The sequence below is a fragment of the Eurytemora carolleeae genome, unplaced genomic scaffold (assembly GCF_000591075.1).
Source record: "Eurytemora carolleeae unplaced genomic scaffold, Eaff_2.0 scaffold818, whole genome shotgun sequence".
Taxonomy (NCBI): Eukaryota; Metazoa; Arthropoda; class Copepoda; order Calanoida; family Temoridae; genus Eurytemora; species Eurytemora carolleeae.
In genome coordinates this window covers 1-12,490 of record NW_019396712.1, presented here as the reverse complement: position 1 = coordinate 12,490, position 12,490 = coordinate 1, and the positions used below count along the sequence as shown (strand labels likewise).

General features: G+C 33.1%; 1 protein-coding gene and 1 long non-coding RNA gene across 3 annotated transcripts; both read left to right on the top strand.

Moving 5' to 3' along the window:
• The first annotated feature begins 6,958 nt into the window (after nucleotides 1-6,958).
• On the top strand, nucleotides 6,959-8,952 carry LOC111707679 (uncharacterized). Of its 2 annotated transcripts, none has more exons than XR_002766499.1 (3): nucleotides 6,959-7,337; nucleotides 7,850-8,532; nucleotides 8,587-8,952. It is a non-coding gene; the product is annotated as an uncharacterized LOC111707679 (long non-coding RNA). The 2 variants fall into 2 exon arrangements; XR_002766498.1 differs by lacking the exon at nucleotides 6,959-7,337 and adding an exon at nucleotides 7,364-7,800.
• Nucleotides 8,953-10,409: 1,457 nt separating this feature from the next.
• Nucleotides 10,410-11,728, top strand: LOC111707683 (uncharacterized). Its single transcript, XM_023480820.1, has 2 exons — nucleotides 10,410-10,853; nucleotides 10,949-11,728. The coding sequence occupies exons 1-2, from the start codon at nucleotides 10,410-10,412 to the stop codon at nucleotides 11,393-11,395; spliced, it is 891 nt and encodes a 296-aa protein (XP_023336588.1). The 3' UTR covers nucleotides 11,396-11,728.
• The last annotated feature ends 762 nt before the right edge of the window (nucleotides 11,729-12,490 follow it).

The following is a 12,490-nucleotide window of genomic DNA, read 5'->3' as shown; positions in this document are numbered from 1 at the left end:
ATATCTAAGGTCTACAACATTGGGTTACTAAGATATAGAGATTAGAAAATCAGAGTTTGTGGCAAAAACTCAACTCCTTTAACATTATAACGGCTAGGCTCTCCGCTTTAGTTTCCATTTAAAAATATTACCATTAATCACAAACTATTATTTTTACTTATGCTAAACGTGTAAACAATAGGCGTTTTTAGCATTTCAATAAAAGAAGGGTCTCATAGTAAAAAATATCCATAAAAAATTAAAAATAAATTTGAATTATTTCTAGTTTTTGATAGTTTTTTATCATTACAGTGTGTTTCAATAAACACAAGTAGCTTTATTAAACTTGTTCTCCAATTTATCAAACAGTTACCGTTTTTTGCTACATAAAATGCTATAGATCTGTTCGTTTTTACTTATGCTAATGTCCAGTGTAAAAAATATATAGATAGGCTTATATAGAGAAAAATATATTCCAACATTAGTTACATTTGTATATAGTTGATTTTTCCTGTTTTGATTTTATTTTTTAAATTATATTTAGCTTACTAACATTCCTGGAAAATATTAAAATATCCATAAAATCCTCCGGAATAAATAACTCGTCTATGAACACAAAAAATCAACTTTATACAAATGTGACTATCAGAATGAAGGGTTAAATACAGGGTGTCTCACAAAACAGAGCAGTATGAAAGTATGAAAGTATAGGCTAGCCCGGAGACAAGCCTGAGTGCAAAGTGGGGGTTGTTTTATAAGTTAACAATGAAATATTTACACTTTTGAGTTACCGCTCTAAAGTTGCCACCCTTCCCTTTATTAGATAGTTCAATTAGCCGTCCTCAGTAAATTAAAATCAAACAGATTCACGACGACATTTACAAATAGATTCTCACATTATGCGAGGTGAGGAAAGCCATTATGAGCCACTGATTTATTTTAAATTATACTCATGATTTCTTTTATAAAGGAAAATATAGTTTTGGGGAATTATGCGAGGAACTTAATATGAACCACTAATTTATTATAAATTATACTTTTGATTTCTTAAATTAAAGCGCAAATGAACCCTTTCCAACTCGCATAATACTATAATATTTTTCTAAAAGTATAGGCTAGCCAGGAGACAAGCCGGAGTGCCAAGTGGGGGTTGTTTTATGAGTTAACAATGAAATATTTACACTTTTGAGTTAACGCTCTAAAGTTGCCAAGACTCGAATATCGTCTTGATTTTTTATATAATTTGCTGCCTTTAATTGTTAACCATATTTTAGAAGTATATTTCTAGCATCTCCTAGTCCTGCCATTTCCAAAATGTGGTTTGCATTTTTTGTCCTTTCAATATTGCCCGAGATAGGAACGTTCAGATTTCTTTTGCTTTTGAATTGAAATCTGAACCAAACTCTTTACATCTCCGGTAATATTGAAAGCACAAAAAACGCAGACCACTTTTTGGAAATACCAGGGCTAGGAGAATTATGTGATGAATGTTTCAAGAATCATACATGTTAAAGTAGATAGAAGACTAAAGGTCACAAAAAATTCAAATATCAAAGACAACTTTCAAAACGTCTAGCTATTGTCCTGTTTCGTGGGACACCTTGTAGTTCAATTCATCAGTAAATTAAAATCATCCAGATTCACAACGACATTTCTTACATTATGCGAGGGGGAGAAACTGAATTCATTATGAACCACTGAATTATAATCATAATTTCTTATATTAAGAAAAATATAGTTTTTAATTCTCACTTTACAAATTTTACATTATGGGAGGAAAATCATTATGATTCACTAATTTATTATAAATTATACGCTTGATTGTTAGTTCAATTCAGCCGTAAATCAGTCAGATTCACGACGACATTTCTTACATTATGTGAGGGGGGGAAACCGAATTCATTATGAACCACTGAATTATAATCATAATTTCTTATATTATGTTTCAGAAAACAATGTTATTCTCGCGATTTAGAATGAGAAAAATGGTTTTAATCTTAGGGACTTTTAATCAAATAAATGAAAGACAAACTATCATCATCATTATTTCACTTTATTAATAGTAAATGAAAATAAAGGTTTTTCTATTTTAGGCTTGATGGAGAAATGGCAAGGGGGTGTAGGGCGTGGAATACTTGGCAGCGAAGGGGCAGGCAAACCGTGACTGGTCCCTTCCAGGCTGAATCCAGGCCGAGTTCAAACCACTGCCTGAGTCTGTTATCCAATAGGCTCTTGCCAGCACTATACCATATGAATCAGGGGTGAATTTTTTGATCCATCTCCAACCAATTATAAAATAAGAAAAAAGGCAGTATATCTCTTAGGCAATATGTCAACATACAATCAAACCATTCCAATTCATTTTTAAATTCTTTATTATTTCTCTTCAATCTTTCTGAAAATGTACTTTCTCCTTCTGAGTCGATTCTCCAGAATAGAAAAAAGAATTGTAAAAAGGGATAAATATCCTTAGTTTAAAGATTTTGATGTTTCTTTGTGAAGATATAATATCCCTGTACAACCTAGAAAAAGAGAAAATTGTTAAATAAATTCATACTGTATCACCCTTTGTTCTTCTTATTCAGATAATTTCCGGGGCTGATTTCTAAACATTGACAGATCAAGGATAGAGAGATGTCAGAAGGATAGATGACAGACTGAATTGGAGCTCTAAAAGACATTTTTGACCTAAGAACCTTATTTCAAGTATTTTCGTCGAGGACGTCATTCAAAATTGTCCTGGCATTGATAGGCGCTCAATTTCTATTTCAAAACTCAAAAATAGTCAACTTTCAGTCTCAGCGTTCACACTCATTCCGACAAAATTAAGAAAAATATAGTTTTTAATTCTCACTTTACAAATTTTACATTATGGGAGGATTCACGACGACATTTCTTACATTATGCGAGGGGGGGAAACTGAATTCATTATGAACCACTGAATTATTTTAAAATTATACTCAGGATTTCTTATATTAAGAAAAATAAAGTTTTTGATTCCAGCTTTTTTACATTAAACCCTAATCCCTAATTTATTATAAATTATACTCTTGAGTTCTAAAGAAAAATATAGTTTTTGGAGATCCAAATAGCGGTGGGTTGAATCCAATACACAGAATAAACCAACCATACTTTTATATTTATTTAGTATCTTAACCAATGGTTTCAAATTGAGGATCTTTATCTGCGGGATTTTATCGAGTGTGAATCCATGCTCAATCCCCAAAAGATGTGTTGACCTGCATGCAAGATTATATCGAGGCTCAGGAGTTAGAGGTACCAGTTACGTTTCCCAAACACTCACGCTCTAGACCCTTACATTTCTTAATTTAGGCAACACTGGTCTCATCTGGGTGGATCAGTGGCTAGAGAATTGTTTGGGCGTCAAATGCTTCGCCTGGACCCAAGCCATTCTTTATATTCAAGACAAAATCAAACCGTTGGGACATGCTGTACCCTGTCCCCTAGTCCCTATAGAACAATCTGTTTGGAGTGTAAACCTGCCCCCCCCCAAAAATTTAAAATTGCTCGCGCCTTAAGAGAACTTTTAATGTTGGCACCCAACACTTTTTACAGTGCCTTTAGTATCATGGCCAAAACCCTACTTTATTTAGACAGAAGAGAAACCAGCATTATTGATCATCGCAATACAAACATATATATAATCCAAAGCATTGCTTTAGGTAATATTTTTCGCGTGGTAGCCTTTGAAAAGGAGCAACTCTGGGCCCTGATTTAACCTCATCTAACCCGGGAAAATTAATTGCAGAAAACATGCTGAATGAAGAAGAGTTAGATTTAGCTTTGGCGGACTATCTGACGGAAAATGTTAGTGTCACCCATAGCTTTCAACGATAGGCACATTCACCAGGTCGTGAACGAGCCCGTCGCCTTTAAATTCGCATTAGCTTCAACACAAATTTTGAGTCTGTCGTTGTACCCCATATCCTAGCTTTTCCCCAGGAAGAAATAACCATAGCTATAGGTAAATAAATTTATTCTCATAGAGTTGGCACACTAATAATTCATTTTTAGGCTACGATGTCGTGCTTCGTCATGTTGAACATGCCACCTTCTCAATCTTCAGGTACAGGATGTCACACAAAACATGACTGTATGCAGGACGACTTAAATGTCGTCTTGATTTTTGATATAATTTGCTGCGTTTATTTGTCAACCTAATTTTAGAAGTAAATTTCTAGAGATAATAATCACAAAATTTCCCTTGTCCTGCCATTTCCAAAATGTGGTCTGCCTTTTTTGTGCTTTCAATATTGCCCGAGATATGAAGAATTTCGTTCAGATTTCGACAATTTTGCTTTTATTTAACAAAATTGAAATCTGAACCAAACTCTTTATATCTCCGGTAATATTGAAAGCACAAAAAACGCAGACCACTTTTTGGAAATGCCAGGGCTAGGAGAATTATGTGATAATTGTTTCAAGAATCATACATGTTAAAGTAGATAGAAGACTAAATGTCACAAATAAATTCAAATACCAAAGACGACTACTTCTTCCTATTGTCATGTTTCGTGGGACACCCTGTATATTGCGTTTATTTGTCAACCTAATTTTAGAAGTAAATTTCTAGAGATAATAATCACAAAATTTCCCATGTCCTGCCATTTCTAAAATGTGGTCTGCCTTTTTTGTGCTTTCAATATTGCCCGAGATATGAACGTTCAGATTTCTTTTGCTTTTATTTAACAAAATTGAAATCTGAACCAAACTCTTTATAGCTCAGGTAATATTGAAAGCACAAAAAAACGCAGACCACTTTTTAGAAATGCCAGGGCTAGGAGAATTATGTGATAATTGTTTCAAGAATCATACATGTTAAAGTAGATAGAAGACTTCACAAATAAATTCAAATACCAAAGACGACTACTTCTTCCTATTGTCATGTTTCGTGGGACACCCTGTATATAATCAACCAGCCTAGTAGCCCTAGTAATGTGTGTCTAATGCAGGGCTCATCTGAATCAACGGACCAATTTACGCTATGAACTCAGCAACAGCATGGGGGATATTCATCGATGGTATCGAGCACTGAATCACGCAGATCTTCTGGCTGAATATCTTCAGCTTTCATTTGACCTTGATCATTCAGGGGTAGTGGTAAACCGCGTATTGGCTGTTTGTCTATTAATTGAATAATTTTTCAGATTTTCGACAATGACCACCCCTAAAAGGTAGATAAATCCGCTTCTCTAAACCAACCACCCCTTTTTAATTTATAATAAGGGGAAAGCCAATTGCCACCTGTCACTCTTATTTCCCGCTTAGTTATTTCACTGCGTTTAATCCCTAAAGGTTGCGGGAATTTTAAGGCTCGATCTTTCACCCACTTTATATTTAAAATCTTTAGCTTGAGCGGTCAGCAAAGGTGCAGAAATGTTTTGATTTACTTTTAATTCTAAATTTAAAAAATTTGGCTAAATTTACGTCAATGGGAGCTAGTTTACCCAGTAAAATGGGGCGGGCATTTAAATATTTGATCACTTTCGGTAGATTTTTTTTCCAACTTTTTTGAATATGCAAACCAGCCTGACGTGCATAGGCAGCTAATTTAGTCTTGATGGTACGAATATAGCGCTCTGCCATATAGGCATGTTTAGGGGCTCAGATCAATTTTAAATAAGGTTTTTTTAATTTCAGTTTTAAAGCCTTGATATTTTTAACCAATAGGGCTGCTTCACCATCTGAAACCACAGTTCGGGTATAAGGTTGCGTCTGGAGAAATTTAACCAGCACCGGCTCCAACTGAGACCAGGCTTTACCACTGATCGGTTGAGCAAAGACCATCCCAGACAACTCGTTGACCCCTAAACAAAATGTGCCATTTGTTGTTTGTTTTAGCCTGTACAACAAAACATAAAATTTCATATTTAATGCTCCTTTGTCATTTTTTCGCCAAATTACAGGATCTTTTTGGGTTGGTTTAACAAAACTTTTTTTTCTAAATTACAGGGTGTTTTTCAAGACAACTCATTGACCCCTAAACAAAATGTGCCATTTGTTGTTTGTTTTTGCCTATACAACAAAAAATTTCATAATTATTTAATGCTCCTTGGAGCTCCTTTCGCCAAATTACAGGATCTTTTTGGGTTGCAAAACTTTAACTTTACAGGGTGTTTTTCAAGAACAAATGCAAAACCGGCCGGGCAAAACAGCGGGCGAAACAGCGGGCGAAACAGGCGGGTGAAACAGGCGGGCAAAACAGGCGGGCAAAACCAGATCTTCTGAGGTATTTTTTTATTTTTTTTTAAAAAAGCATAAAATTTTTTATTCTTTTAAAAAAGCATAAAAATTTTTATTCTTTTAAAAAAGCATAAAAATTTTTATTCATTAATTTTAATTAGGTTAAATTAAAGCTGAACAGGACGTATGGCTTTACTCTGTTAAAAACAGGTAATTTTAAAAAAATTAAAACATAATTTAAAATTTTTTTTTTTTTTTTTTAATTTTAAAATTTTAAAAATTTAAAAATTTTTTTAATTTTTTTAGACACCCTGCATACACCCTATGTTCAAGAAAAACTTTACTCTGCTAAAAATATTCTACAGCTAGCTAATCGACCTGGCGTTATAGGCTATGAACGAATGAATCCAACGACTTATAAAGTTATATCTAAATCTGTTCCAATTTTTAATTTTTCTGAATCTGTCACACCACTGGCTGCTGTTGGTGCCACCATTCTTATGCATTCTAAAATTATACTGTTAGAAAATATTCATTTTCTCCTCTCGCACCTAGATCCCCACAAAGCTGAACTTTTGTATCTTGACACCGATAGTTGTTATTGGGCTGTGCGTCATAAAAATCTAGCTGATAATGGAGCCCCTCATATGAAAAATAGTTATGAACAATACAAAAATTCCTATGTAGATTCTACTACTTTATTAGCGGGCTATCTTATCACAGAACATATTGCACACAGCATGTGTATTTATGGGGAAAAAATGTATAAACTACATTTTGACTCACAAGATCCAGAAGTTCATCTTAAAGGAATCAAAAAAGGTTTGCACAAAGAATTTAAAGATTCCACACATTCATTATACGCCAAAGATAAAACTGTAATTGTTCAATCCGGTTTTCGACGACAGGCAGGCGGTGGTGTTCATTTAATCACTGAAACTAAACATATTTTAAATGTTGTCCAACCTAAAAAAAGATTTTTCATCCATAGTCAGCACAGTTATACTTACTAATTTTTACAGAAAAAATGAAAACTAAAATCATCGTTAAAAATAGAAACTTCAAAATGAGTCTCATCATGCAACAGAATTTAAAAAAGTTCTTGCGTAGAATCCAACTAAACACCATACAGCTATATCAATCTGAGTGCACAGGTCTATACATTTTTTTTTCTTCTATAAACGTAAATTAATCTCTGTTTGTTTAGAAATTGGAATAGATAACATAATTGAGTTCCTAGTGGCCGAAATCAGGGCCAAAGTTGACTATCAGCTAAGAAAACAAAAATGTAGAGGACCCTACAGAAGATATATTTTAGGACTCCTAAATGTTTATTGCCACTTATCAGCTGTATGCTCTTATGAATCTAACGAAGAAGGACAACTTGAATGTATTTTTTGGCCCACTTGCTTCTTGCTTCCTGGTCCACAAGATCTATCTCACAATGTCAACAAATTTTTTGTATTTTAATAAATTTTAGAAAAATGAATCAACCCACTAAAATCATAATTATTGATCAAGGCTCTCCTATTCCTAACCATCTATTATCCATGATCACAGAATTATTAAAAAGTCTTGTAGTCGCTACAGAAACTTTAGCCACCAATGATTGTTCAGGTAAATGATAACAAATAAAAAATATATCTCTTAATTTTTTCTTTTTCAGTGGCTAATCTAGTAGAGATGAATGGTGTGATGAGTGATAAATGTTTAGCAGCTTTAGCTAATCTGCTAACCACGCTAAATATTGAAACTACTCTCAAGAAAAGAATTAATGAACTTATTGATGTTCATTGTGAATTCTCAGCTTTTAATTCCTATCATTTAATTGCCAATCAAATTTATTATCGTAAATTTTGGCCTGTCTGTATTTTGTTATGTAATGATTAAGTTTTTCAGAAAAATGGCCTTCTATACATTTCGACCCGCTTCTGTTCTGATACCGTATGTAAATAATCCAATCGCCATCTTTCCATTCTATCTACTCATACAGGAATGTCAGGACAACTTTCAATTAAAAACTTTTCTCCAACAACATCTTTCTTCTGACAACTTAACCATTTTTCTTCTTAAATAACTAAAAATTCAGGTAATGACCTTCCTACATCAAAAAATTCTTTTATAATTTCTCTGTTTTAGATCCATGCCTCTGTAGATTTACAAGTCAATGCTATGATAGGTTTACCAAACATTCCATATCGAAGAAATTTTAGTTCTTTTCTCTCCAATCCCGACTTTGACTTTCAATTCCAATTTCTAATATTTTTAAATCCCTACTCAAATCAACAGCTTTATGTAACACAAGCTCTTCAACAACATGGCGAAATCGAAAAAATTTATTTTGCCCAGGTATTAATTCAAATCATTTAAAATTAACAAGGAATTAATTCTTATTATTTTTAGAATGGAATCTCCTGTCATGTCATCTTTAAACCCAATCCTAAAATACAACTTTTGAAACAACTCGCCTGTGTCTACATCAACGAAGAATATTTAGTACTATTTCCTATGCATTTCAATGATAATGTACCTAATATTACAATGCATTGCTACAAAAAGTCAACTTTTTCAGAAAATATGGCGGTCTTCATGTCATCCTCTTCTTCATCTATTTCATCTTTAGAGTCATCAATGCCAAAAATGGAAGCTGGAATGTGTATCCAACATATTGACTTTCAACACTTAGAAGACACTCAAAAAAAATTATCTATTCATATGCAGCAAATTCAAAAATATATTGATTTAATTGAAGAAATTTTACAAATACAACAAGATATCAAAAGACTTCAAATACAAAAAAAGTTAAAACTACGTATGTTTCAAATTACAAATTCACAAGGCCTCAGTCCCGCTGCTCTTTAATTGATTATTTATTTCAGATCTATGATGCCAGCTCTTCATCCTACACCCTTATTCTACTCTGTTCAACCCAAATCTTCCCTCCACTCCTATCTTACTCAAATTGGGCAAGAAACTACCAACATATCAATGCATACTATTTGTACAATCATTAAAAAACTTATTATGAAAGGACAAAATTTTGATAAAAATAATCCGTCCATTATTCTCTGCAACCAACTATTAGAAAATATATTTGGTATGAAAGCTATACACGTCTCACAAGTTCAGAATGCTTTAGCTAAATCTTTGATTTCCATCAATAAAATAGATATAGAATCTACCATTCAACCCACTAAAATTGAAAAATCAAATAATAGATATAGATTATCAGATCATTTACGAGAGCTCTTCATTGCCTCTGGAATTATGAACCCCAACAAACAATTCTTTACCTATCAAGAAGCAGCAAACTTTTTTTCAGCCTATATTATTGCTAACAAAGATTATATCCTAGATTCTCGTAACATAAGTGTTGCCATCATTAAAAATGATCCTCTAGCTAAAATTTTTAAAGTTAAAGCGTTTCATTGAAATCAAGTTTATCGATTTTTAAAACCACATTTATTTCCTTGTGATGTACAACCACTGAAAAAAAAGAATGTTAAGAATATAAATTTTAATAAATATTTTTTCAACCGTTTATTATTATCATATAGAGAGCATATAAAAAACATACAGTTAATATAATCAACTAATCATAAGTAAAAAAATTATTATGAAATTTGCCCGTCACCTTAGACAACCTCATGACTCATGCATAGTGAAGTTTACCAGGTAACTAATTATCGGAGCATTATACCAACTAATATTTTTTAAATATATTTTTGAATTTGCCGACTATGAATATTAAGGGTGTGAAATTTTAAAACTTTGACAGTGCAGAACTGGAAAAATATTCATTTGGGTTTATAAGAAATTATTATGATAAATTTTTTTATCAAAATTTTTTATTTACCCTCTGATATGTCTTTTAAATTTGAAGAAAAAACTTTCTCTGAAAGTTTCTATATTTTGAAGACGACATTTATAAAATGCGTCTCCCGGGAATCTGACCAATGAGAGGCCAGTATTGTGTACACTAAGAACTCTGCAAAATAAAAACAAAAGAAATATTTTATGGTTTTAATCATTAAAATCAAATATTCTAGTCAATACTGTGTATTTAGCTAAATGAAAGGAAAATAATTTAGACAAGTAGAAGTTAAATGATTGTTTTTTTTTAATTGTTTAACTCTCTAATGTTGTTTTTTATCTGTATAACAAGTTAAAGTGCATTGAAGTTAGGCAATTTTTCAGATGATCTCAAACTAAACAATTAAGTAAAAATGCCACCAAAGCTCAGATTAGAGGCTTCTGAATTTGATCCAGTTGGGGAACCTCTTAAGGGGTTTAGACCTCCAACACTATTAGAAATTTTAAAACTCAGAAATTTCTACAAGAATCAGGATTTCAACTTAAAAAATAGGGATCTAGCTGAGAAAGTGTACCCTGAAACATTAGCTCTATGGCAGAAAGTTCATTGCTCCCTTCCTCTAAGAACTAAAGCATCAATAATCAACCAACTTATTGAGCACTTCACCAAGATTGATAAATGCAGACAAGGAAGAGCAAATGTTCATTTGCTAGCTGGTGTCAGGAGCAGCTTGAAGAAAGTTTTTAACTTTACTACCTGCAGATGTAAACTCCCAGAAGTTCTCTGTAAAAAGGCTAGCTGTGAGAAGAATCCAGAAGAACACAATCACATATTTTGTTGCTGCCCACAGAACAAGGTAACCCCCCACTTTCCAATCATATTACATATTACAGATTGATAAACTGTCAATGATAAAAAGTAATTTCATTCATTTAATAAATCATATTTTAGATTCCAGAATCTGAAAGAGTTTATTTGAAGGCTCTTTTGGATGAGGATGGACCTTCTGACAAATACATGTTTGGAGCAGTTGATAAAGAGGAGACTAGAAAGGGCCAAAATAAGAACAAGAGAATTGAGAAAATTCAGATCAGATCAAGAGATGACCTCAGTGATCAGTTTGTACAGTTAGAAGGTTGTGATAACTACATTGAAAATGATAACAGTTCTGACTTCAAGAAAAAACTTCCATTTAACTATAACACTCTCAAACTTCCAACTGTTGCAATGGAAGCTGACAGGGGACATGGCAGTGATACATTTGTGGCAAGCATTGTCAATGCAACCTTGATAGATCTAGGTCTGCTTACCAAAGATAATCAGGATATTGTTGTAACAAGACACAAAATAAGGACAGCAAGAAAAATTAAAAGAGAGGAAATGAGAAAAAAAAAATAGAGAGGAGAACATTGGACAAATATCTTGTTTGGGGTTTGATGGAAAAAAAACACAAACCTTGACAGTAACTGAGGAGAAGAAGAGACAAAACATGGTTCAGGACCATTATACCTTTACTAACAGTGCTGGAAAATATCTTGATCATGCAACAATAACAGCTGCCTCAACAGGGAAAAATATTGCAGTCATGATACTGGAAGTTCTTGATAAATATGAGTCTAGAGATACTCTTAAAGCACTAGCTTGCGATGGAACAGTAACTAACACTGGGAGAATATCAGGGGCTATGTTCCTTGTCGAGAAGGAAATCCAAAGAAATGTGCATTGGCTAGTTTGTTTGCTGCACATGAATGAGCTTCATCTTAGGAATGTGTTGTTGATTTATAAAACTAAAAAGATAATCCTCTTAAAGAACTGTTTCCATTCCCTAGCTTAAAATATAATTATAACCTTTTATCAATAATTTTAATGTACATTGAACTAATCAACAAACTTGAATACTTTGGTGATTCGGTGCTATGGAAACGCCTCAACACGGAATCGGACCCTAAAAAAACGGAAACCTCCCCAAAATGAATTTTTTTGAGGCGTTTCCTGTTTTTTCAAAAATTATCGGAAATCCCTCAAATCCAATTTTTAGATGAATTTCCCGTTTTTTTTGATCCGTTTCCTCAATTTTTAGGTCGGATTCCGGTTTATCAGGATCTTATATTGTTGAGGGATTTCCCAATATTTTTGAGGGATTTCCCAATTTTTTCGATCCGTTTCCTCATTTTTTGGGTCCGTTTCCGGTTTTCAGAAAAAATTTTAAATTCTCAGTTTGTTGATCGGTTTCCTCTTTTTTTGGGTCCGTTTCCTCTTTTTTTGGGTCCGTTTCCGATTTTCAGAAAAAGTTGTAAATTCTCAGCTTGTTGATCGGTTTCCTCTTTTTTTGGGTCCGTTTCCTCTTTTTTTGGGTCCGTTTCCGGTTTTCAAAAAAAGTTTTAAATTCTCAGTTTGTTGATCGGTTTCCTCTTTTTTTGGGTCCGTTTCCTCATTTTTTGGGTCCGTTTCCCGTTTTCAAAAAAAGTTTTAAATTCTCAGTTTGTTGATCGG